Source organism: Crotalus tigris, unplaced genomic scaffold (genome assembly GCF_016545835.1).
Source record: "Crotalus tigris isolate CLP2741 ecotype Arizona unplaced genomic scaffold, ASM1654583v1 scf7180000018097.2503214, whole genome shotgun sequence".
In the NCBI taxonomy this organism is placed as follows: domain Eukaryota; kingdom Metazoa; phylum Chordata; class Lepidosauria; order Squamata; family Viperidae; genus Crotalus; species Crotalus tigris.
The window spans coordinates 1,030,372-1,057,686 of NW_024096820.1; the positions used below are offsets into that span (position 1 = coordinate 1,030,372).

Here is a 27,315-nt window from a genome sequence, read left to right on the forward strand (position 1 = left end):
GCATCTCTTCTCTGACCACTCCAGGCAGGAGACGTGTGGCTCAACCTGCATTTTATTCCTTCTCAAATGAGGGGAATAAATTGTGCCGAGAGAGGGAGAGGGAGAGAGAGAGAGAGAGAGAGAGAGAGAGAGAGAGAGAGAGAGAGAGACTGGCCCCAAACCAACCAAGATGGAATTTGGTGTCTCTGGGCCCAGTCGACCCTTTAACCGTCACATACGGTACGTTCTATAAGGAAAAAAACGTGTTTCTTCTGCACATAACATTGTTCAGACAGCTTTATGCAGGCCATTCAGTCCAACTTCATATTTTGTAAGAAAAATGCAGAATCTATCCCCAAATAACTCATATACCAGCTGCTCAGCAAAGAAGGTAACATGCTAACAGGAGACAAAGAAAAGGGGAAATAAACTATTGGGGTTCAATTTTGTCCACGAAGAAAAGTGGCATCCCAGGAAATTGTGAAAGGCGAGGGAAGGGCTAGAGAGGGGGGTCTGCAGTGGGCGTCACAAAAACCAAGTTGGCAGGAGTTGAAGAAGGTTCACACAAGCCAGGAATGGCTCTGCTCGTCTCCATCCATAGTGAGGATGGACCGAGTGAATCAGAGCAACAGTGAAGCTTCCTGCATTTAGTCAAGCTAGGCGCCCCCCAGACACACATTCACACCTCCAGTCTCTCCCGGACCGGGCGAGGCTCCGGGGCCTCCAAGCGCAACCCGGCGGCTCTCTTTCCAGAGGCTCCCGGAGCCCCGTCTAGGGAGGGGCCACCTGCCTCTCGGCCTCTGCTGGGCTGCAGCGGCGTCCAATTAAGGAGGACTCCGGTTCGGACGCGAGCGGGGGGGGGGCATCCTTTCCCTCCGAGAAACCCCCCCGGGATCGGGCCCGGAGGGCGGAGAGGCTCGAAGGCTCCGGGCGTCCGAGGAGCCGGGCCCAAAGGAGCTCCCCCCTCCGGCGGACCCCCGGCCGCCGCTCTTCGCCCTTGCCCTCGGAGGGCGGCGGGACCGACACGGCCCTCGCAGGAGCCCCTGGAAGGGAGCGACCCGGGCCGGGCTGGGGCCGGCGCCCCATTGGCTATCGCTCGGCCAATCGGCCTTCTCGGGAGGGACCCAAACGCGGAGGAGCCCCGCCGGCTCGGAAAGCTTCGACGGCGCGGCCGGCCTTCGCGGAGCCGCCTCGGCTTCTGCGCCGGGACGCGGGAGGCCGCTGCGCGGGTAGGAGCGCCGCCCGCCGCCCCCCCACCCGGCCCGGGGGAGGCTCGGAAGGCGGCGCCTGCCTGCCTGCCTGCCTGCTCGGCCCGCCCGCCCTCCGCCCGGCCCGCCTTCGGCGAGAGCGCGGCGTCGTGGCCGTCGGCGGCGGGCGGGCGAGCGGGCTCTTCCGGGGAGGCGGCCGGGGAGGGAAGCGGCTTCGTCGCGAGAGCCGGTCGGGCGCCCGCCCAGCCCCCGGCCGCCCGTCCCGCCGCCCGTCCCGCGCGATGCGGCTGCTGGCGCTGCTGGCGCTGCTGGCCGGGCCGCCCTGGGCAGGTAAGCGAGGGGGGGGCGGGAGGCCCGCGGCGGTCCTGGCCGAACGGCGCCCGACGGGGAGGGCGCGGGGCCCGGCCCTCGGAGCGTCTTCCCCGCGGGAGCAGCGCTCGCCTCCGCCCCGCCCGTTGCAGCGGCGGCGGCGCTTCGGGGAAGGGCGAGGGCGCCTCCCTTCCTTCGGGGAGGGGCCCCCGGAGCCCCCTCGCGGCCTTCGGGGAGGGGAAGGGCGGCGGGGCGCGGCTGAGCCTGGAGCTCCGGGGGGCTCCGATCCGCGCGGGCTGGCCGTGGAGGGCGCCCGTTCCCCCGGCCGTGTGCCTGGCGGGACCCGCCTCTCCGGAGGGGCGCAGGGAAGGCCGTTGGGAGCCTCCAAAACGGAGAGCGGGAATTTGAAAGCGTGAACAAATAACCGGCCGCAGTGAAGCGCCGACGCTGACTCGGCCTGCTCGGAAAATCTCAACGTAGCGGACTCCGACCTGGGAGCCCCGTCTGCGAAGGGACCGGAGCCGCCGCCGGGCGGGAAAAAAGGCTATTTAAAAGAAGAGAACTTTTAAAGGCAAAGCCAGCGAAGGGCCGGGGCTGTAGGCGGAGGGGCTCGTCGAAAGCCAGACTTCTGTCCCGGGGCTCCCGACGCGAGAGCCGCCGCGGAGCCGCGTTCGCTTGCTTCTCTCCGGACTGGAGCGATGGGCCGGCGGGCGAAGGTTACGGTTCCTCGGGGTCCCCTTCCCTTTCCAGAGCCAGCCCAGCCCTTGTTTTCACGGGAAAGCAGGAGGAGGAGGAGGAGGAGGAGAGGGGACAGTTGGGGAGCAGATGGGGGGAAACTCTGGGTCTGAATCAGTGGAGCCCCCCCCCCCACTTAGGCCAGCATAGCTTTTTCTTGCGTTCCGATGTCAGAAGAAGAGAGAAGGGATTCGCTGAAGATGCTGGCCTGTGGAGGAAGCAGCCCAGAGTGCAGCTCTAGATCTGGGCTCCGGTTTGGGGGCAGGACCTGCTCTGGATCCTGCCCCTCTTGCTGCCCCCAAAGGTGTTGTGTGTGTGGAAGCCTAGCACTTTTGCCTATGTTGGTGGATGAAATTGCCTGTCCCCTCCTTGCTTCAGAACAGGTTACTCTTCAAGTAAGTTCTCTTCTTGACCGCCAGAAATACAGGAAATGGGCCATTTTCATCTAAAGCAATGGAGACCCTATATAATTCCAGGCACATCAGAGTGTGTTGATTATCTGGGCCCCGTTACCTGCAGGCTTTTGGCCAGAATGAAAACTGGAAGCGGTTAATCATTTATATACCCAGAAGTCTAGATGGGGGAATTGCAACTTGACTTGGAGCTGTTGGGCAACTTTCAGAGCTTCAAGCACCTCCACTTTTTAGGGGAGGGGGAGGGGGAAGAGTCCGTGGATGTGGCACTTCTGGCCTTGTGTGTCAGGTCTCCTCCATGCTGACTGGGGGGGAGGAGAGCTGCTGCTGCCTAGCTTGGCCTTTGGCTTCTGTTTCCCTGCAAGCAGCTAGCAGCTAATGGGCCTGCTTGCGTATCTAGTGGGCCGGTTGTGACTATTCTTAAGCTGGTTAGGCCTGGCAATAGCTATCCATAACTTGGTTTGTTTACTTGATTTTTATCCCACCTTTATTATTTTATAAGTAACTTAAAGTGGCACACGCACATAATAGACCCAGACAGTTTTCATGTCCAAGGCAAGATTAAAACTAGAACTCACAGACCCCTCGTCTCTAGGGCAGCGCCTTAGCCACTACACCAAAGTAGACCAAGCAATTGTTCTCCGTGCCAAACTTAAGCTCTCTTCTTATGGCTATCTTTGAGAAGTGCTTAAAACTTAAATGAGTGCAGAATCCTAAGTTACCAACAACTGCATAATTCTGGGAGTTGAAACCCACATATCTTAAAGTCATTGGACACTGCTGTAAGTTGAAGTTAACTAGGCATAAATACAGTGGAAGAATTTTTAAAAGCTCAAGAAAGTTCAGAATGGTAAAATACGAATGCATAGAAAAAAATGCAAAGATTTTGGGATAAATATGTCTGTATGAGTGGAGTCTGTTTTTCTCTGATAACCCATAACATAAAGGAATTTTTCAATTGCTTGTTTTTAAAAAGAGCTATAATTTTGTTACGTATCAGTTAAGAGAAGTCCTAAAAAGAATGATACAATGTTGCCCACAGCTCCTGAGATGCATTTGTTTGTTTTTCGCTTTGTAGATATTTGTGAAGCTCTGAATGTGACCGTCTCTCCGGGACCCAGAACCCGGCATGTGGTTGGAGATAATGTTACTTTATTCTGCCATGTTTCTCAGAAAAGGCGAAGAGAAAACCTTTTGGCTGTCCGATGGATTTTTGCTCTCCCCTCTGCCCAGGAATACCTGATGATCAAAATGACCAAGTATGGGGTCGTCCAGTACTATGGAAATTACACAAGCCACTTCTATAAGCGAAGGCTTCATCTTATGGAGGAGAAACACAGGACGATGTACACGTTTTTGATCCTGAATATCCAGCAAGCCGAACAAGGACACTATATTTGCAAAGTTCAGGAGATTGGCAAGCAAAGGAACAAGTGGACTTCGTGGTCCAACGGTAGTGCCTCCACTGAAGTCCAAGGTGAGAAAATAACAGTGGGTTTTTTTTGTTGTTGTTTGGGGGTATTTTTTTGCAGTCTATGTAGGATTGTTGTCTAGCTGTTCTTCCTGCTGTACCCCACAAAGAGGTAAGCCCAACAAGACCTCAGATTTGACCATTTTGGTTGAAGACAATTATCATCCAATATATATATAAACCCGAATAACCAAAGACCTACATACAAACACCCGCGAAAACCCCTCCCCCCTCCCGAGCACATGGGGTGATTCCCATCCTGTATGGAACAGAACAAAAAATGTTTTCAGTGTTCTGGACTATAGGAAATCATAGAAACCCAGAACAAACCCCAATTTCCTAGTTTTTTATCCCAGGGCTACAAAAGGAGGTCTGGTAGTAAGTTGCTGGTTGCTATTGATATATCAAAGTTTTTCTTTTCTTTTTTCTTTGGAGATGATTTCAAAAGTACCAGTAAGAAATACTTAAAAAAAAAGCACAAAAAGCCCATGAAGGGATATGTTGATTTTTTGAAACTTGATTTCTGATTTAGCAGAGTAGGATCAGAAAGAAAAGCAAAATAGGTTCCTATTAGAGAAAGAGGGAGAGAGAAATAGAGGGGAGGGAGGGAGGGAGGGAGGAAAGAAAAAAAGAAAGAGGAAGGAAGGAAGAAGGAAGGAAGGAAGGAAGAAAGAAAGAGAAAGAAAGAAAGAAAGAAAGAAAGAAAGAAAGAAAGAGAAAGAAAGAAAGAAAGACCTGCATTTGTTTAGAGGGAACTCAACAGAGCCACAGGACACTTTCTGCATTTTCAATTTACACCTGAACTTCCCAGCAGTGTGAGCAACACTGGCAAAGCCAACTCAGTGTTGGCGTGTTGCTGGTGGCGACTTGCCTGTAAAAATACGCAGAACCCCCAACCAGCCGGGCCACGTGAACTCTCATTTTCCCAGAGCAAAGCATTTTAAAGACCAGTGGTAAATATAGCTGCTCCCTGGCAGAACTGCAGATGTCAGCAGCCTCTTTCCGCCTGAGCTGGGCCAGCCAGCTGAGCTCCTCTGTGCAAGGACGGTGCAGCGTATCATGGGAGGGGTGTGTGGCCCCCCAGCCGGGTTCCCCGCTCCGAATCAGGCCCAAGGAGTCCAGTGGCATCAGAAATAAGGATGGGGGGCTTCATGGATGGGTGGATGGGGAGAGCCGTGGCTGGATTTCATGGTGACCCAAATGATGCCCTTAGGGGGTCCGAAAGAGAAGGGGAGGGGTCTCCTTCAGCAGCAGATCAGGAAAATCCAGCTGTGGAAGATGGGTCTTTTAGTCTTAGTTGTTCTAGAGAAGAAGTTGTTCTATCCTCGGACTCTGAGCTGATCTGACTCTGTAATTCGGGCTGCTGGGGTGGGAAGAGACCCCAGTCCAACCTCTGGCGATGCCACGTGGAGCAGGCCTGCCCGCCTTTCTCGGGCTTCTTCTGAGACTGCCATGGAAAGTTCACATCTTCTCCTGAGCAAGAGAGTGAGCCCCCCTCCCCCCCGCCTGCCCACCCAGGGAGGGAGCAGCCCAGTCTCCCTTGCCAGGCAGAATTGGGCCCAGGACGCTGGTGCAGCTGCAGCAGCGGCTGGAAGTGGAACCTCTGTGGGCGGATCCAGGCTGGCTTGGCGCTGGGACAACCGAAGAGAAATGCTGCGTGGATGATCTTCCTAGTCTTTTAAAAACGGAAATGCAGCCTCCCAGGGCTCTGAATCTCACTTAAATGGGGAGATTGGAAGAGAGCGCTTAGCCAGCATCTGTCCACAGAAGGAAAAACAGTTTAAGGGAAAATATTTTCCACGTCTCTTAGCCATGCTTGAGGCTTGCACATTCTAGGTGCATTTTCTCTCAAGTTTCCCACTGGGTTCGCCATTCCTTTGAGGTGTTTTTTTTTTATCTTCCCAGACTGGTTGAGTCTACAGGCCTCAGTTTCCCCAGGGGCCTTCTGGCTCAGGACTCCCCAGATCCAGTCAGGAGCCAGAGAAGCAGGGTTACCAACCCTGAAAGAGAGGCGTTTTCTTGGCCTTTGCTACAGGAAAATAAACAGCAAATTATTTACCTCATTTTAAATGTGTAGCTCTCTAGATTATTTCCAAAACAGAGGTTAAACGTTATAAAGCTCAAATATGCAATCATAAAATTGGCATAGCTACATAAAGAATCAAAATAGCACCAACAGCTTCCCCACGACTAAAAATGAGTGTGCCAGGAGCTCCACAGCTTAGAAAAAGGGACGGATGGATTCATTGCACAAATTGCCATTGTCATCAGCGTCTCTGATAACAGCTGTTGCCAGTATTTGCTCTCTTTCTATACTACTGGAATTTGGAAGCCTGGAAAAGAAACTCCCTGAAACCTAAGAGTTGTAGATGAGGAATGTGTGTAGGATTTATTTATTTATTTATTTATTTGCTGCAATGGAGGCGGGAGGATAAGAATCCGTGGTGGGAAGATCCGTAGTTCCAAGGCAGCTGAGATTTTCCCCCCTCTGACTCTTCCTCCTTGTCCAGCTTTTGCAGCTGTTGGAGGCCTTCGCCCTGCCGAGACACACAAACACACACACACACACCCCACCCGAAGGCTCAGTACTGAATGCCACAAATCTCAGCCATCGGGGCGGGACGGGGGGGGTCTCACCTAAAACGCCTTCAGCCTCCTCTTTACTTCCCCACCAAACTGCCCCTCTCTTGTCCACTCCTGAGCCCAGGAAAGCAAAGTTGCCTTCCACGTTCCCTTCTTCCTTGCCAAACTGTAAGTTCCCCGGACACGATTGACTTCACCTTCTTCGTCTTCTCAGTATCTGACACAAGCAGCCCTCGGCTTACGAGCAGAACTGAGGCCAAAATTTTTCTTAAGTGGGTTTTGCCCCATTTTATGACCTTTCTTGCCACAGTTGTTAAGCGAAATACCGCAGTCGATAAGTTAGTAACAGGGTTATCAGCATCTGAATTTTGATCACATAGTCGTGGGGATGCTGCAAAGGTCGTAACTATGAAAAACAGTCCTAAGTCACTTTTTTTCAGTATCGTCGTAACTTTGAACAGTCACCAAATGAACTGTTGTAAGCCGACGGCTACTTATACTAGCCCAGACTTTCATTTCCATTTTTTACGTTCACAACTAGCATTTCTAAGAGCTCCTAATGTTCGGCTAATGAAGTTGTGTCCCTTGAATAGATCGGGTTGTTACAACTTCAAACTTTTATTCCTGGTGTCTTTACTTGCAGTCTTTCCCTTCTTAGGTGTTCACTACACATGTTAAACGGTTAATGAGGAAACTATTTTTATTTACTTATGATTTTCATATGTCCTCCTATCTCATAAAAAGCAACTGTGGGCATTGTGCATCTTCGTGTCCCTCCCCTTCCATTTTGAACCACTTTCTTCTCTTCTCCAAAGAGGACCTTCTCTTGGGAGGCTCTGTCGGGTTATGAAGATGCGCCAGAAGGCTATTCAGATGTCCTCTGGTCAGCTTTGGCCTTGGTGTGTCCCCCAGTTTGGCCTCTTTTGCACAGCCAGAGGCTTCTCTGTAGTCAATAAAGTATAAGTGCAGATCTTCCAGTGATCTTGCTGTTCTCGTGATCACCCGATGTGAGCCCTCCGACCTCCTGGTCTGCCATTTCTGAATCTACCTCACCTTTTCCCCCCTCATTGTGTGGTTCTTTTCCTCTTTATGAAACCATAGCAAAAAAATGATTGTGTGAAGAAGTTGTGTAATTGAGTACACATGTTTTGAGCTTTCTCTTTGGAGGCATCTGCAAGACTTTGAAACAGGCAAGATGGTTGTAGCAGAATTATTGTTGAAGATCCCAAAGATCCTTTTTCAGGAGGCAATTGGACTTTCTTGTTTTTTTCTTGGAAGACATTTCGCCTGTTGTTGGGACGTGGGTTGGGACGTGGGTTGACGTCCACATATTTACAAAGGGATGGCTTGATGTGGCCAACTGATTAATCAATAAAGATAAACTATACAATGGTTGTGATGTGACCACCTTGCCTGTGACCACATTGCTGAGTCCCATCTTCATTAAAGGGATATGGATGGATCGTCTTTTCCAGTTGTCAAGCCATAAACAGCGTTTTCATCTTGGTTGACCTAGAATGGGCAACCTTTTGCTTTATTTTCTCCTGAAATTTTAAACAGAAAAGAGAACAAACAGATTGTTGTGCAAAGTGATTGACATCCATGCACACAGATAATATTTTAACAAATGGAGGGGAAAAAATGGATTGCAGTTGTAGACTCATTAAAAAAAAGATGTATTGATGTATGTGCTCATATTCATTGTGAGCCAGAAAAATAAATATAGATTGGATATGTCAGTGGGCCCGCACGCCATCACCCCAGTCCTCGGCCTTCAGCTGGGTTTTATAAAAGCTTTTCGCTTTAGGCCTCCGTCGCCGTGTGCAAAAAAAAAAAGTTTCAATCAGTCAATTTCAACTTCTTGTAGAAAAAAAAAACATCTTGCAAAGTTGAAATTGATTGATTAAACTTTTTAGTCCCACCCAGTCTGCCGTTACCACCACAGCCACGCCCACCCAATGGGCCACACCCACCCAGCACTCGACGATGCGTAAGTGGGTTTTGGGTTGCAGTTTGGGCACTCAGTCTCTAAAAGGTTTGCCATCACTGGGATATGTGCTTACCACAATCCACATCTGGCAAAAAATAGAATACAGAGAGAATTTGTGAAACATCACAAATACAAAAGAAAAATAGGTGCCTACATATCTGAACTTCCCTAATAGTTGTATTTCAATAAAAATCCTTTCCAGTTTTGCCTAGATGTGTGTCAAAGTCTGACAGGAAGAGCCTGACCTGTTGTGTGGTGAATGCGCTGAGCCTTGTGGTCAGACGCTTCAGATCCACACTGAAGGCCAGCCAAGGACATTCGGCCTCAGGTGGAAATGGCACTTTATTCCTCAGATGGAACTTAAAAGGACTTAAAATGCAAAACTGTATAAAGTTTGTTTTTTCAGAGATGACTAATGTTTTCTTCCATTAATTTCAGGATGATGGAAGCAATTATAAGAATGGGGAGGAGGAAAATTACATGCTTCGCATCTGAAATAATATATGTGGTCACCTTCCTCTCCCTTCTCTAAGTCCAGCTCGGCCACCCTCTGTCTCTGTCTTGCTCTGCCATCGCTGGTGGGTTCCCAGCTTCATTTTTAAAAAACAGGGTATGACTATATGTGGAGGAGCGGTAACTTTGGTGCTTTTTCATGTCACGGGTTTTCACATGACATATCATTTCTCTCCCTCCCTCCCTCCCTCTCCTCCCCCTCCCTCCCTCCCTCCCTCCCTCTCTCTCTCTCTCTCTGTCTCTCTCTCTCTCTCTCTCTCTCTCTCTCTCTCTCTCTCTCGCTGGTGGACGATCCCCAGGACACCCTGGCTCTCCTTTCTTGCTGCCAAAGGTATCCTCAGGCTGCTACTCCCCATTTACTTGCCTGCTTATCTTTCAGGAATTTGGTGGACTTCTGGGGGGGAGAATCCCCCCATCCCCGCCTGCAGGCCTGCCCAGGACCCAGGCGATGAGCAGCAGGAAAAAGCCACCCAGGATCTGCAGCGTTGTTTGGGATTTTTAAAAGGAGATAAAATTTGTAGTGTGCCAAATGGATTTCTCCAGTTCTTCAAATCAGTTTCAAACAGTACTCATGAAAACACCCTGCCACCCTCTATCAGATACCCTTCCACATCCCCCACCCCCCTTTAAATGGATTTAAAGAGAATCTCAGAGCTGGAAGGGACCTTGGAGGTCTTCTAGTCTGAATCCCTGCTCAAGGCAGGAGACCCTCTTCCATTCTGGACAAGTGTCTGTCCACTCTCTTCTGGAAAAGCTCCACCGATGGAGCATCCACAGTTTCTGGAGGCTGAGCCATTCTACTCCTTGATTGTTCTCATTGTCCGGAAATTTCTCCTTAGTTCCAGGTTGCTTCTCTCCTTGATTCATTTCTTAATTAGTTTCTTGATTAGTTGGTTAGCCTCCTTGATTATTTTTAATTGTTATTTTTGGTTATGCTTTATGGATTCTCTTTAATATTTATGGAAACATTTCAGGTTCTACTGTGACATTTTTTTAATGTAAGAGAACTGAAAAATTGAAAAAAGAAATAGAGGGGACAAAGGAAGGAAAAAAGGAATAGATTAGAAGAATATTACAAAATATAAAATTGCAGGAGAATTTACAAAATATTGGAAAAAGTAGAAAAAAAACATTCCACTATTGTTTGTACAAGTGTCATTAAATTGGAATTAATGGTTATTTATACAAGTCAAACCAGAAAGTGACAAAAACAGCCAAACTGAATTATTAGTCAGAATAAGAGGAATTAGAAAGATGTTCTGACACATCTGAAGACGTCTCTCTTTAACCTTATAACTAGCTAAAAAAGAATATAATGTTTTAAAACCTTGCGTTACAAGAGACACAGATTTAAAATATGGCAGAATTATAATCTCTAAAGAGTTTCCAAATTAAGTGAAAGTTGATAGATTTGTTTTTTAGATGAAAAACTATTTTCTGCAGGTGATCACTTCCTTCTTTGTTTTTCAGTACTTCCATCCCATTTTTTGGATGAAGAAAAACACAAAACGTGGGCATTTTTTGAAGGTAAGTACAATTTTCCCTTTTTGTTATTCTTCACAGATCACATGGTTTTGTGCAACCTTAATTTAAAAAACCAAGATACGTTCCCCAAAGTTTAGATGAACGTGTGAATTGCTAGTGGGACGAGGGCAACACTTTCTGTGGCTGGAGGATCTTTGACATGGGTGCTTTTAGCCACTACATTTCCTGTTGGACACCTGTCTCTTTTTTGCCTCTCCCATTTCCAGCGTGAGCAGGAATAGTGTTTATGTGTCAGGGACAAATGTTTAAAAAGTGAAGAAACTGAGCCTGCTGCGAGCAAGGAGGACCCCACCGCCCGGTCCTTCCTCTTTGCCATGGTTTTCATTTTATATTGATTTTATAGTGTGCCTATATATGTAGAAAAGTGTAATCTAAATTCCACGAGGAAGAGATGCTTGAAATTGCTAGAAATTATTTTTGAGGTGTTCAAAAGCTCATCATTTTTTCAGACTTTTTTCCTCTTATTTCTGCGAAGCATTATACCAGTGATGGCGAACCTTTTAGAGACCAAAACTGCCCAAAAACTGGCCCCGCCCCTACTCAACCCCCTGCCCTGCCCCCGCTCCACCACCCCCCATCCCTTGCCCCGCCTGCCCGCAGGGCCACTCACTGCCTCCAGGGCCAGGCAGCCCCGCAGCGCTATGGTGGTCACACCCTCTGTCCGTGCCCTGCAGCATCAACTGTGCACAATGGGGTGTGAGGGCAGAGTCTTGTCTACACTGCCTGACTGCCATGTCCTTGGCTGCACTGCTCCGCATGGGCCACGCTCGTGGGTGACTCTTCTCCAGGGGGGCTGCTGGAGAGGAGGGGGTGGTGGGGGGAGGTGAGGCTGGGGCAACAGCACGTGTGTCCACAGAGAGGGGTCCAAGTGCTGACTCTGGCACCCGTGCCATAGGTTCGCCACCACTGCATTATACAATAATCCAGCCATGAATATGTTCATTAAAGGTGTCCCAAACAATAATTGAATTAAAACCCTGATTTTTTTTCCACCTGATTTAGACAACCTTTTGATAATTATCTATTTAAATATTATTTTGGACCAGTAGAACATTTTTTGGGGAAGTAAATGTATTGGAACATGTTCAGATATAACAATAGAAATTTTATTATTTATTTTATATTTTATTTTATTATTTGCTGCCCATCTCATTTTGAAACAACTCTAATTATATTAGAATTATTTCATTGAGAGTAGATCTGATACGGAGTTTGAAAAATAATACTTTGATAGATTTGAATGTTACTTTAGCCAGAAAATTCCAGTAAATAAGCTTGAATTACATTTCATTGTTTGATTGGCCAAGCAAAGGATTCAAAACTTGATTAAAATCACGTCATAATTTCATGATTCATTCTTAAAAGACAGGTATAATACTTTTAGTGTTTAAAAGTTGTGAACCTTTTTGAATTTTTAATATTTTTGCATCAATATGAAATACAACATTATCTTTTCTCTACACGTCCTAAAACTTGGTAAAGAGAAACCAATTAAACAAATTAGTTAAAAACATTGTGCTTATTTATTTATTTATTGAAAAAAATGATCCAAAGCTACATTTGTGTGAAGAAGAAACTTTTCAGCATTACCATATGTAAAACTTCTGGTTTGCCCTTAATTGGAGCATAATAATATTTTAAAATAGTATCTGATGTAATCAAATTTGAGAATTTATTATTCATAATCATTATTCTAGCTGATTTTCAGTTACCGCAATTGTATATTTATCTTAATTTTAAAAAAACTTATCAGGAAGATTATGAGTTACTTCTAGGAAATTCAGATGTTGTATCACTCCATTTGAAAAAGATCCTTTTCCTCTTAAACTTCTTTGGCCATTAACATTCCAAAAGGCCATTAAAGACAACAACTGGATATAAAAACTGCTTGTCTAAAAAGCAAGAAGAAAAAATGGGTAAAAAAATCAATAAACTGATAAACTGAGACACATTTACTTTTAAAAGTTTAAAAATAAAAAGACAAGAAATTATATTGGTAAGGGAATACATGTTTAAAATATGAAAATTTTTTAAAAAGTTAAATGGACTAAGCTAAGTGGACTTTTGGAAAAGATAGATCAAAGCTACAATACAGACACACAAACACACACACAAGAATCTTAAACTGTAAAATCTACAGTTATATAAACAGATTGCTACTTTCCTCTTTCTTGTCTCAGCTTAATACACTGACTTACCTGCAGCATTTGGATCAGAGAATTGTTTCTCCCTGGAATACATGGGTAAACAGAACAAAACAACCAGATAAAATCAAGTAAATACAGTAACATTTTTTGCAATCAAAATTGAGGACATATTAAAACTCAGCCATGTAAAATATTAGCAGATTTTGCATATATGGAAAGATACAAATCATAAAATTGGTCAACTGACTCCACATTTTGCATAAGCCAGAGCAGAAATTGGGGCACGCTTAGGGCAATGGGACCCTGGGAGCAGAGGCAGTCAATAGGGGCCCTACCACTCAACCTCCACCCTCTTTGGAGGGGGGGAGGGGTCGGGCCTGACTCTTTTCCTTTTTCCCTCCCTCTCCCCCCCCCCGCCTCCCCAGACCTCTCGGTCTACGCGGTGCTGATGTGCTCAGCGGGGATCCTGAGCATCCTCCTCTTCGGCCTGGTCCTCCTCTGCCAGATCTTGAGCCACAGGAAGCGACCCCACGGTGAGTCCCTTGCCAGTGCAAAAGGTTTCTGTAATTCATCTGTAAGTTTAGTTTAAATATATTGTCACCGAATTTACTAATTCTGCATTTTAATTTGTTTTATTCCATTGAATGCTCTGTACATTTCCCTTTGACTATGGCCAAATGGGTGGTGTCTAAATTTGAAAAATATTTTGAAATACACAAAACTGTGTATAAATCGAGAACTTCCTAAGATTTGCACAGAAAACTGAGAAGTTTTAAAAAGTGAACAAAGCCAACAAAATGGTCCTCACTCCTTCGGAAATCACATGCAAGTGAAAATTACTATACACAGCGATACATTTTTTTTTAATTTCTGTTTTTCTTATTTCTATAATTTTTTCACAGTGAAACGTTACTTGGTGAAATGTCCTCAGAAAAGGTAGGAGAAGAAGCTTCTTTTTGAGAGCTACAACCTTTAATTTTTCTACAAAAATGTCACTGACTTTAGTTGTCCTCCTAGCTTGAGAAAAATACATTTTAAGTTCTGGAAATTGTTTTGAGAGCCTTTGAATCAATGCCACAAAATCCATGAAGGAGGAATGTACACTTCTGTGAGCCCATTTAACCTATTTCCTTCGTCTCTCTCTCTCTCTCTCTCTCTCTCTCTCTCTCTCTCTCTCGTTTTCCAGCTTGCAGGAGTCCGGGAGTGCCAGCAAGGCAGCCGGGTCTCCAGGCGCCCCCGCCCAGAGGAGAGGCCCGAGGGCGACAGAGGCACCGCCAGCAGTTCCTGCCAAAGGTAGTTGTGAGGTTACGAGCCCTTTGACCCTGGGGAGCTGCGGCTTCCGAAAGGAAGGAGAGCTCCTTCGCTGGACTATTTAAGCAGGTGGCCCTTTGCCCCAAGGCATGCTGGGAAAGAGGATTTCTGCACTGGCGGGAGGTTGGGCTGGATGGTCTCCCGAGATCCCTTCCAACCCTTACGTTGTATCCTAATTCCTTTATTGTAGGTAAGGGGGTGCCCTGCTCCTTTTTCCCATCTCCCATAACTTTTATTCCTTATTTTCATATGACTTCTAAAGTGCCCTCAGTGGAGTACACAATCCCAAGAACACACCAAAGCCACAGCCCTGGGTGGGAAGAAGAGGCCCTGGGCTGCCAAGGAAGCGCATGGGGTCCGGAGGCATCTCAGGAGATGCACAGGGCACCCCGAGGGGCATGCTGGCCAGCTGCAGGGGTGCTGATTGAGTGGCAGATGCTCTTCTTTGTGCATTTCACTCTTACCTGTATTCACATGACAGCAAGAGGGAAATTATCTGGCCTTATTTTTACAGCACCGATATCCCACGCCTTCTCAAAGCCTAAACTTCTGAAACCACAAAGGAAGCTTACCTTGGTGAGTAGCCCTGTAGAGCTCTGTCCTTGCTGTCGGTTATCCGGTGTGTGAATTTGGTTCCCTCGTTCTCTTCCGTTCCGTTCCCTCTCGGGAGGGTTTGAGGTTAGGATCCGCAGGCGAGGCTTCCTTTCTTCGACTCTCAGGGTCCATGGCAGCTCCTGCAGAACTGGATTGCTCCTGGTAGCTCCGTTTTTCACCAAAAGAGTTTAAGGCCCTGCACTGTACACATTTTATTGCTTTCTCTTACACAAGCATCGGCATCCGTTTCATTTTCATAGCATCCTGTTGAGGTAAGTTGGGTTGGAAGAGCCTGAGTGACTCTCTCAGTAAAATAAGGCAACCTGTGACCTGCCAGGCCCTCCTTTCAGAGGTATTGCTTTACCTTTACAGAGAAACACGGCAACCATCGAACGTCTAATAGCAATAGCAATTCCAACAATTGAGGTAGTCCTCTGAAGATATCGAGGGACCTCTGGCCAAGTGGAGAGGAGGGACCCCTTTTTCGGAGCTGGAGGAAAAATGACTTTTCAGTAAGAGAAGGAAAGAGCAGACTGGTTTGCCAGCTCCTTGGTCATAGTGTATCTGCACAACATTCCCTGCTAACATGAAATACTACACCAATCAGCTCTGCTGCACTTTCATCACACCCACAGCCCAGTTTTACCCCAAACGCACTCGCCCCCTTTTAGGCAGACTGAGGTCTCTGATCTAGAGGCGGCCGCCTTGTCGGCTGACACCATGTTGCTGGTCTCCAACCGCTGCTGATGCGCCAGGAAGGGTTTCACCAAGGAGACAAAATGGCACAGTCCACTTGGAATATGGAGGTTCCTCTTGGACCCTTTCTGTGCTTTGGGCTCCTTTTAAACTTATGGTAGCACGTATTTAAAATTTCTTATTTACAGATTGATTTTCTTGGTTTCTATAACTTTGGCTATGTCAAGGTTCTCCACTTTTTGTGATCAGTGTTGCTCTAACCATTCAGAAGGCAACTGCTTGTGCCGTAGAGCCCAAGTGGCCCCTGGTCACAACTCGGCCCTCTCTCTGTGGCTGTGGGGCCCGCTTGGGCCCTCATGATTGGGCTGAGAACTTCCCTAAAGTTTTTGCCTCCCTTTCCTCTGAAGGAGGTTTGGAAGCTTCCCGCTTTTCCTGGGTCCCATCGCTGTTCTGGCTGGAGGGGGACTGCGTGTCATGGGAAAGCCTCCCATTTCTTTTCATTTTTGCAGTACGTTTTCGAGGAGCAAGTCTGGGAGAGATGGAAAAATGGCCCTGCCTGTGAGCCCAGAGGTAGGCTCTGGAATAAATGGTAGAAATTCACCATGAGGCACTTCATCCCTTCATCACCCCTCATTGTACAAGTGAAGGTTGCTCCTTTTATAGAGGGACTTTTCTTCTTAGGAATTCTCTGCGGATAGTCTTGTTTCGCGTAGCATAAAATTGTACAGTTTCTCTCCCTGATCCTTATTCCAGCAGAAATGCAGCAGCCTAGCTCCCAGCTTTCTGTTACTATCAATGAGAGACATTGGGAAGTTACAAAATTGAGGTGATCATTTGATTGTTTCAGAGAATGGGGACTCAGTTCAACCCCTGCTCCCCACAGCTGTGACTGCAGTTATGAGGATCTTTCAAAATGTATTTTTCTATCAGAATGTAAAGTTTAAAAAAACATCTCCAAAACAAAATTAGTGAGAGATGGATGGATGGATGGATGGATGGATGGATGGATGGATGGATGGACGGACGGATGGGAAGGAAGGAAGGAGAAAGAAGGAATTTTACTGCAAAATACCCAGAGGTCTCGGTGGTTGTTGGTAGTACTACGTTTACTGAGGGGAAGAGGAAGGGATGGAAATTATTTTAGCTATTCTTCTTTGCATCTCTAGATGGTGTGTTTCCAGCTGCAGATGTGCTTTGTAATGCCATCCCTCTGCCGCCTCAGCTACAGTTTATGTTGTAAATCATCATGCTATTTTACAGCCGTGTCCATAAGGGCTGCATTTTACTGTATTGCTGTCTTTTTGCAACACCCTGTTCAAAGCAGGAAGTAGACTTTTCTTCTTAAATTCCTGTTAAATCCCACAGTGCCTTAAATTGTCAGCAATATTTTCTTGGCCCACTATTTTGCTTTTAGTTGAATAGGCCGAATGCCCCACAATTGGAGATATTCAGGGTTTGAAAGTACGTACGACGCATGTAAGATTTCCTTATTGTTGATATTTGAAACTCCTTTTTAAGCTACTCAAACTTGTCAGTGATAACCCAAGAAGCAGAATGGGGCACAGCCTCAGGTTTCTGCTTTGGAAATGGCCTTTGGAAAACCATATCTTCTATGTTCAGTTATTATACGTAGTTGAGAACGATTCTGAACCTCCTGTGTGTTTCTTCATATTTTCAATCAAATTATTACATACTGGAAATATGCATAAGGGAAATTATTCTACACATTTTATGGTGCGCCGTTGCTTGTAGCAGTAATTGAAGTACCTTTTCCACTTATGAAAGTACTAATTTTATTTGCTTTTATTGCTTTTCTAGATGCAATTATTTATTTAGTGTGTTTTGGCTTTATTAAATTATGTTTACTATAGGAACATCATAAAAATGTATGAAAGTAACACATCAGCCGGGGCTGCCCAGTGACCTGTATTGGAGGAATCGAGGGTTATTTTTCATATCCAAACTTAATAGAATAAAGAAGGAATAAGGATATAATCTACCCAAGAAAACAATGCAATTTCCAGATAACATAATAATACACCTGGACAATGTAATTTCATAAATCTTAGCTCTAAAATTTACATGAGCTGGGTGTTGCTGTGCCATTTCAGAAATCATCGTGGTTCGGCTGGATTTTGAATGAGAATTATAACTAAAGGCCAGCTTTATTGGATGTGAAGCAGAGATGCCTCCGAGGGTGAAGGTTACATTGGCTAATTGGCTCCAGGCTCCACAGCTGGGCTTCACAGGCCACCCGGGCATCTTTCAGGGCCATTTCTTCCACTCGGGGCCTCTTCCCCACGGAGGCAGCCAGTGGGCCCCCCCCCCCCCAGCGCCATGTGTTTCAGACTGCAGGGAGAGGGACCCCACCTGGAGTGAATGGGAGGGCATAAAACGAGGAGCCTTGCTGAGGGCAGGGGAGAGGGTCTCCTCGGGAGAAGGTCTGTAGCCCCCCTGACACGGGCATTTTTTTGGGAGATTATACCATTTCAAGGAGAGCCAAGGTGCTGGTTGAATATTTTTTTCTCCCCCGCATCCTGAATAAAATGGAAAATTCAGAAGACATTATTGATTTTATTTTTACTCACAATGACATTTGAATGGTTTATATCCTATCATTACGCAATTGGCATAAATTGCTACAATATTTAACAAGCATAGAGAAATAAGTGATGCTCCTCCCACAAATAGGCTTTTAAAATTAGATTTCAATATAATATTTTTCAAAACAAAGAATACTCTGTTTTACAAATTTCTCAACTGCTTTACACCAAAGGTTTCCCACTACGAAACTAGGTGAAGAAATGCTAGTTATTGTTGCATTCCTATCCAGTATCTATTTATTCAATCTGCACCGTATGGAGACCTTCCAGAAATAGAGAACCAGCGCATGACCTGATCCTCTCCTCAGAAAAGTGAGGTTCTCTTCAGTTTCAGCCAAAGGTCTTAAGATGATGGAAAATTCCATATTTTAGGAGTATACTGTAACAGGATATCGGGATCTTAAAATACAGTATTTCTTCCCAAATTATACTAAGCTTGATGGGGAGATGGATGGCAGATACATTAATTAAATAAAGAACAGAACAAACCCAGTTGGGTGAGTTAAGATCCTTCAAATTTCTTACATTTTTGACATAACAAGACCTTTTTAAACCATCTCGGGGGGTTTTCAAGAAAGATTGGACAGCTATTTGTCCGGTATGTTATAAGATCACTTGCCTTGGGCTGGGGGGGGGGTAGACTAGCAGACCTCCAATGTTCCTTTCAGCCCTAAGATTTTATGATTCTGAACATTCAGGAGTCCAATAGATCTGAATTAATATTTTTAAACCATAAGCATATTTCATATTTTTTAAATCCCAGGAAGCATTGATTTTCTAAAAGTGGATATATTGTTCCTTTCACAGATTAAAACATATAACTATACCATATTTCACTTTGTAATACTTTAGTATATTTACTATACATTTGAATGGCTGGCTTCCATTGAAGCAAAGTATCTCTTAAACTCAGGCTGCTGTGAGGCCGCTAAAGCAACCAGGATGTGCCGTTTAGGTAATATATTTCAGGTGAATATATGGCCAGGAGATCATCTAGTGTTGCATTCCCAGCACTTCTCGTTTCTTCAGCCTGCCTGGCGTTGCAGTACCTGGTTCCACTTCTCACGGGGAAAGCCTGTTTGGGGCGCATTTTGGGGTTACAATCTCACTTCTGGTCTGCCTTTGGTTCATCCTTGCCGAGCCGAAGGGCGACCGGTGCCTCCCTCGGCCTGTTGGATTCAGGCTCCTCTCTCCTTATTCTGCAGCTGAAGGGCCGGGAGGAGAGCCTGACCTACGCCGAACTGGAGCTGCTGAAGCCTCCCCAGGAGGCCAAAGGCGTTTCTTCCGCCACCGTCTACGCTCAGATCCTCTTTGAGGAGAACAAGGTGTAAATGATGCAACCAAGACGGAGCCGGTTGACCTGGGGTGGGGGGGGGTGGGGGCTCGTTGAGTTCCTTCTTTGCTCCCAACAAGCATTTAGGCACCGTCCTTTTAGTGGCGCTTCTTTCCCTTTTTAGTTGGAGGAGATTTTAAGGCTGTGGAAACATTTTGTTTTGAAAGATTTCAGGGGAATTTTTTTAGGCGAGTAACAACGTTCTCAGGAACCAACAGGAAAAAAATAAAATCTTTCCTTTGGATGATTGGCATGACAAACATTTTGAAAAACTGGAGGAATAAGAATAAATAGAAAACTGGAAGTTAAACTGTGCCTTTACATCAGAACTTGATCGTGGGGATATGAACTATTTTATTGGCTGGGAAACAGCTCTGAGTTGAAGTTGATCAATATGACTATAAAACAGACCCAGGATTTTTTTTAAAAAAAATGTATGCATGTAAGAAGTGTACATTGGTCCCTTTTCTATGTTATTAAGACCATGAAAATGTATTTTTGAATAAATAAATTTTTCCATTTTAAAAAAAGGCTGATTTCTTTGTTGCATGAAATTGTAGCAGAGTCCTGCAGAAGGCAGGCAGTTGCGCTGGATGGCCTCCTGGGTACCTTCCCACGTGAGTGGGGGCTTTTCTCCCCTGCCCCCCCCCCCCCGCCCAGTGGTGCGGCTCACACCCCGAAGAGAAGCTGCCCTTCTCTCAAAGCAGCCATCCTGTCCCGGGGGCTCCAGCTCTCGGTCAGGCCCATCGACAGACACACACACACACGCCGGGCCCAGCAGAGCTGCCGGCCTGGGCCTCGGGGCCCCTCCTGGTTTCCTTCGGCCTCGACAGACCCTCCTAGCAGGTGGCCAGGAACATCCTAGCTGACTTCCCAGGGCTTCTGAAACTGACCTTCAAACTCCATCCATCCATCCAAAACTCAATGTGTTTTGCCACCTGGCACTCTGCAGCCCTTGGTATTTTTAAAAAAACATAATTGCATTGGTTGTCAGAAAGAGAATAGTCCATTTTTCCTCTGCGTTGATACAAGACAAGCTTCTATGTGGGAAGTGGACATGTATTTTCAATTAAAGTAGGGTGGACAGAGTCAGTTTTTAAGCTACAGCCCTTGCACAGAGGCTAGGGCAGGGGTAGGCAACCTCACCTCTTTTATGACTCATGGACTTCAACTCACAGAATTCCTGAGTCAGCTATGCTGTCCATGAGTCATAAAAGAGTCGAGGTTGCCTACCCCTGGTCTAGACAGTCACTTGTCTGAGATGGTATAAGTCCTCCTGCTTGGGCTGGGCGCTGGACTAGGTCCCTTCCAGATTCTGTTCTGTTCTATTCTATTCCATTCCATTCAGTAGACCCACACTTCCAAATACTTGATGTATAGTTCAACACAACTTTAAGAATTTTTATGATGATGACTATATCAAACTAAAGAGAAAAAAATATGCTGGAAAATTTCACAAATAACAACCAGAAATTTGACTAAATAAGTCCAAAGTCTTCTCCCTTTGTGGAAAAGAGACCAAATCTTGGCAAATGGCCCTTAACAACCATCCATTTTTCAGGTCAGTTTCTGTCCATATGTATTCTTCTAGCCTTGCACAGTAATTTGTTTGGCAAACTCAACCACCTTAATGGAGGAAATGGGAGGGGGGAGTGATGACACAATGCTGGTTTCCTTGGACTTCAAAGAAATGGATATTGAAGTCAAATTCCATGCCAGAAGCGAGGAGACAAGGATCTGAAAGAGGGTGGGATGCCCAAGAAAACAAATGTTAAATTGCAGAGCCAGTGAGGAGAACCAGATAAGGCAGCAGAAGTAACTTAGAGAAAGGGAAACAGTTTGGAGCTGGTGATGCTGAGCAAAAATTGAATGAGCTGAAAGGATGCTAAGAATACAAAATGGCCTCCTTTGGCTACACAGAATACAAAACGGCCTTCTTTAGTTACACTGTACTCCAAATAAAAGGAAAATGGAATAGTTTCTGTTCAAAAAGGACAAGATGCAAGATGTTAACTAAAAAAGCAGCTGAATTGCTGGAGTGAATTTATTTGTGAATATTTGTCAGGAGGAGGAAGTAATGCATTTTGGAGATGAACTTGAAAAGACACAAGCAACAAAATGTGGCTTGACTGACAAGACTGCATGTTCAGCTCTTGGCAAAAGAACGAAAATGCTGATGTCTCTGTCCTGGTTCTCTGTTCACACACACACCATGCAAACCTGCCTGCAGTGGTCGCATCCTGCTGCTGGAAATAGTCAATCAGCACAGATCAATTTCAGGAACATTTTATCTGATCACTGTCAGACAGATTTCAAAATGGAATCAGCCGGATGGAGGTGTGGAGGGAAAACCTGGTTGTATGGAACTGCCCTAAAAATTAACAACTTATTCACAATCCATGCAGAACGAAAATTATGAAAAAAGGGAACCTGTAAGCATATATCATAAGATTAATTCCAGAAAAGGATGTTCTTTTCCTTCTGTCAAAATATATAATTTCAGTAGTGACATCTATATCGTGGACACTACATTACACATGAAATTCAATCTTGCAAATCGTGGATGGATGGATGGATGGATGGATGGATGGATGGATGGGCCATCAAGTGAGATTTAACAACCACAGAGATTTCCTACCTGATCATCTGTTTCAAATATGGTCCTTCAGGCCTCCTAAAGTGACTTGAATTCATCCACCTTACTGCTGTGTAGAATTATCCTTCCAAAATAGTCATTCTTTTGACTAATCTCAAAAAGTACGAAAGTAGTAGTAATTAGTCACATGTTTATTACTTAAAACAGAAAATAACAAATACAGGTAAAGATGTAGTTTTAAAAAACCCATAAGATATCTGGGATTAGTGATATTTAAAATGCCAATAGCTTCCATAGCAGTCTCTAAGCTAAACCCATGCAAGCAAAGAATTAAAAGCTGGTCTCAGAGTTAATTTAGGAATACTTTCAGAGAAATTTTTCTCTTTACAAAATTTTCAGTAATGTAATTACATGTTTTGCAGATTCAATTTCATCAAGCTTGGCTGGACGAACTCTTTGACCAAACAGAATATTTAATGTATTTTGGGAAGCCTAATTCTTGCTAACCTTGACCAAATCCCAGCCAGGTCTTTCAAGACAACACTTTTTTTTCCTTCAACTTTCAGCTTGCAAATCACTATTTACAAATGTTACCTCTCATGCCCGCAAACAGATTTTTTTTGGTCACTTTTTAGGTTTTTTTTTTTTTTTTAAAGTTGATAGGGATCCAACTATTGGTATGGTTTACCTGGTGCCAGACTATACTGTGTTTACTAATTTTAAAGGTCAGCAAACAATGATCCAACTTCAACAATTTAATTAACAATATCTGTGAGGCTAGCAAGATATTTCTGCTGTCCTTGCAGTCTTCAGGCAGATTCTTTGCAAATAAACAGGGCAAGAAGTTGTGGCCCAGATTTTGTTTTGAAATGCATCCTGGCCTAGGAAGGGGAAAAGACAAGTTGTGGATGATGGGCTAGATGGAGCTGCAGGAAGATAAGTAACGCCATGCGTGGTATAATTGGACCATCAAGCAATCAACTCTTTATTGGTGCGCATTGCCCAGCAGAGCATCACCTAATCAACTCAACAATTTGACAAGATCAGAGTTTAGTAAGATGATACAATAATACAATAGTGCTTATTTCCACTAATGCTATGACTCTTACATAGAAGAACTACATTGTTCAGGTTTCTCTGAGCATCACAACATTGCCTTGTATAAAACAGATGTTTTGCTCTTTTGGGGAACACTCTGGCAGCCCAGCCCTCATCTTTGCCTTGCACCATGTCAATTCCTTCATCAGAGGCTGGACGGAGAGGAGCAATGCAGGAAAGAGTCAGATGTACGTTGTGTATGTGTGTGTGTGTGTGTATAGAAATTGGCCCATTTCTGCTGTTTTACCATCAGCAGAATTGGGCCAGTCACTGGTGGGTGTTTTTCCCATCAGCCAATCCCATACTGAAGTGGGAGGGGGCAGAAAAAGAGGATTCAACCAATCCCCTGCGAGGTACACCTGACATCAGCATGGCACCCCTGCGCTGTCAGTCAGGAGAGACCCATCAAGCCCCCCACGGGGAGGGGAAGATGGCCCCTGGGAGCTGCAGTCCCCCCTGCCATGCAGAGCCCCCTGGCTCCATTAAAGCCCAGACCTGGGGCAGATGGTCAGTCTCCCTCCTCCCGTCAGGCAGTGGGATGACCGGCCCCGTCTCTAAATGGGAATTCCTGACCCTCCACACCTTCTGAACCCCACATTGCACAGATGTGGACAGCAGCATTTTTAAGCAGCCTTTCCAGACTAGGATGGGGAGAGAGGGGCTCCTCTAGGACAGCTCAGCCACTGGCGAAGTTGCTGAGTTGTGCTATTTCTGCCCATCCTTGTGCTGTCATTGGAAAAGAGCGGACTGGTGCTGAGACAGGAAGAAGGGCAGCTCCATTGAGCTGCTCCCAATCAGGCCCTTATTGTTAATGTTGTGTATCCCGCAGTTTAGAGAGTTCAGCCACGGACACCTTTTACTGCTAAATACAGCCTGTTCTTCCACATTAAAATTTACCGCCATCTGCAAACATTCTCAATCACATCAGTATGAGCAGTTACGTGTGTGTGTGTGTGTGTGTGTGTGTGTGCATTTGTGCGCACACTGTGGGAGACAGGACACATCCCTGGCATAAAAACTACTCTGTTGTGCAACTGTCTAATAGGTTCATTAGGTGTGGGAGCCATTTTGAGGTCAATGTAAGTGTATTTATTCATTTATTAGATAACTGTAATAATATTCTCCTTAAGGGTTGCCTCTATTAACTTACAGTAAGCTCGTATCTTATGAAACATGATTCAGAATTCACCCAGTTAAATGTGGAGTTTATTTTACCTGTCGATCTTGATATAGTTATACACATATTCAAAATGTGTATAAATATAGTATTTATAATATAAGAGTCCACACCATAAGAGCAAGGATAGGATTCAGCAAGAGACCTAATGATAAATTGGACCTGTCCTCTCAGATTGTTGGTCCTAACCATTTATTATGGAGAAAAGGAGCTATGAAAATAATGCAAAAAAGACTGAGTATTTTTGCTCACATAAAGGCCAGCCTGAGGGAGAAGAGAAGGGGGGGGAGAACTTTTCAGCACTGAGGAAGTGACTGATCAGATCAAGCCAAGGCCACAGCGGCAGAAACCAAGGCAACTCCCAGGTCCATCGGTCAAACTACAACGGCTTTATGCAACATCACATTCTGAAGAGTCTGTATCTGTGTCACAGGCTGAGTGACAGCTGAGTGGATGTCTTATAAAATCACCCCTGATCATTCTCGCACAGGCAGCCCCGGACAGTCTGAAGATGCCACGAGGCTTCGGAGATATCAAATTCTGAGCTCACGGGAAAGAAGCCCAGCTGAGGATCGTCTCTAGATTGAGGCAACCGGCTCTGTGCAGGTGGAGCGGCCTCCCCAGCAAAGTCCTACAGATGTTAAATAAAAGGGAGACAAACGGCTGTGCTTCAGCTAAGAGGAGCCCCATCCCAGAGAGGTGAGGCTGTTAAGTTGCGCCTCCCACACTTTTTACGATTTCCAGCAAGAAAAGAAGGCCAACATACTGGAGGCCAATCCAAACTCTAGAAATCTCAACAGGGCCACATTTCCTATCTCCTTCCCAGTAAAGGTCATCCATCGTAGGGCCAAAGCCACACCGGTGCAAAATGTGGGTGTAAAACCTATAGAAAGATTCATGGTAATAATCTGTTTTATGCAAATGTTACTTGTTTTTCTACACCACCATCTTCGCCAGCTTGTCTAAATATGGAATAGTGGACACCAATCGACAGTTGGCCGGGTGATAAGGGCTTCTGAAATCGGGTGAGTGGCCACAGGAGCTGCATTCAAAGAAATGTTTCTTGTTATTTGCTAAAAACACGAGGAATCGGTTCTGTCCGGTATTCTCAGAGGTGGACTCCCTAAGGGCCAACAACCTGTAAGGAATTCGGCAGGCACAGAAAACCTTCTCAACCCAAACCATAAATACGTTGTCCATGGTAAACTAGTGAAACCAAGTACCCCCATTCAGACAGCATGATGGCAAAACAAAACACTAAGTCAGTATAAATATTGCGCAATGCGTGAGTCAAACACGGGTAGAGCTGGGCGCGTAGCTAGGGAAGCCGTGAATTCAGAGAGCAGCTCCAGAGGAGGAGATTGCCCAGACCAGCAAGCCTGACTTCATCAACTCAGCAGGCCGCCTCAGACAGGAAGACGGTTAGCCTCAATGCACGGACAGCCCCCAACACAAGCTGGTTTGCTCCGAGAGATCGACAGCTGGGATTCAAACTGATCCCGCTATTGAGGAGACATCAACAACCACAACCACCACACAACCTGTTCTGTGCAGAGCAGGGCCCCAATTTCCCCACCAGGGTGCCCCATGTGCAGCAACAGGCTCCCTCCTTGCACCCTTAACCAGAGAGGTGTTCCTCAGAGGCGCTGGGCAATGCACTTAGCACCATTTACCTTTCAGATGCAAGGCGGAAGACGTCTTTAACGTGAATTTGGTTCCTTCCTTCCAGCTCTCCTTTTCAAGTCCAGTTCATCAGTCGGATGTGGCCACGGCTGGCGCCTGCACTTGGCACTTCGCTATTTGGCAGGGAGGGGATCCAGTTGCCACGAGGACAAACGGACAGAAGGCGGCTCTCTTCTTGCAGACACCAAAGCCTGTTTTTTTGGGGAATCTGTGCATGTCTTTCAACTACTCAGTTCAGCTGCCCGCTTAGTGGCGGGGCTGAAAAAACAGCAGGCAAAGGAAGGCAGCTCTGCTCTCGCCTGCAGAGCGGGAGGCAGCCAAAGGCCGTTCCTATCTATCTCTATAAAAAATAACATTAATTAGGATGCTTTGCCATTTCCTGAACAACCCATAATTAGGTTAGATAAGAAACTAGCAGTGTCTAAGAGCTATAAATGTCTAAATTAAGTTATTTTGAAAGTGCCCAGCACTTTGACATTTTGAGAGTTCACAGTAATTGCGGTATTGAGATAAAATTGCTCCTGTTATTTAAAAGGTCATTATCTTCTTCACTTAGATAGATGAAAACTATTTTCCACTCTAGTGAACCATTGTGTTTGGGACAATTAGGCAGGCTTGAGTAGATTTCCACCAGCCTGACTCCCACTTATCACAGCTCAGGCCGTGACACACAGAAATGTTTGTATATAGAGAGAGGCAAAGTAGCCACTCTGTATTCCACTCACAGGCCAGCACCCCCCCCCCCGACTGAAATTTCCAGGCTGAGATACTAAACAACCCTCGTGCAGCTGTTGAACAATGCAGGTCGGTTGGCGGCTGCCTACTCAACTCGGTCAGCCTGAAGAAGACGGGCCAGGAAAGCAGGGATCGATTTGCAGCTGTGACTTTTAGCCTCCTGGCTCTCCATGGGGAGACGGAGTTGAGGGGGATCTCAGGGACACGGCGGTCTCCCCTCATGACCCAGGGCCTCGGCAGGGCTCTAGGGAGATCCAGCAAGAAGGCCCGGCCTTGGGGCAGTTGTGGAACCGACATAATACAAGAATGCAGCTGGAACCCAGGACGGACAGGAGAGGCAACCCGTGGCATCCCTGTCTGCAGAGATGTCTCCTGGCCACAGCCGGAATCTGGACAAGGTGCCAGAGATAAAAAAACAAAAAACAATACCTAATGTGATGCTTATTTGATTGTCACTCTAAGTGAGGCCACAGCATGGCCTCTTTCCTGGGCCTCTGAGTCCTTGTGCAGAACGAGCGGCCTTGGATTTTCTATACTGCGGAATATTGGAATGAACAGTTGCCGCTCCCCCTTCTTTGCTGACAAGTCACTCAGAG

At 45.9% G+C, this 27,315-nt stretch overlaps 1 protein-coding gene across 3 annotated transcripts; it reads left to right on the forward strand.

The window, feature by feature from the left end:
- The first annotated feature begins 1,190 nt into the window (after positions 1-1,190).
- VSTM4 (V-set and transmembrane domain containing 4) lies at positions 1,191-19,960 on the forward strand. Of its 3 annotated transcripts, none has more exons than XM_039347665.1 (8): positions 1,191-1,517; positions 3,723-4,121; positions 10,672-10,728; positions 13,319-13,426; positions 13,796-13,829; positions 14,080-14,186; positions 14,719-14,780; positions 16,661-19,446. In XM_039347665.1, exons 1-8 carry the CDS (start codon positions 1,469-1,471, stop codon positions 16,823-16,825), a joined length of 981 nt encoding a protein of 326 aa, XP_039203599.1. In that variant the 5' UTR covers positions 1,191-1,468; the 3' UTR covers positions 16,826-19,446. The 3 variants fall into 3 exon arrangements, with proteins under 3 accessions (XP_039203599.1, XP_039203597.1, XP_039203598.1); XM_039347663.1 differs by having other exon boundaries at positions 1,321-1,517; positions 19,303-19,960; XM_039347664.1 differs by lacking the exon at positions 14,719-14,780 and having other exon boundaries at positions 1,321-1,517; positions 19,303-19,960.
- Positions 19,961-27,315: the final 7,355 nt, after the last annotated feature.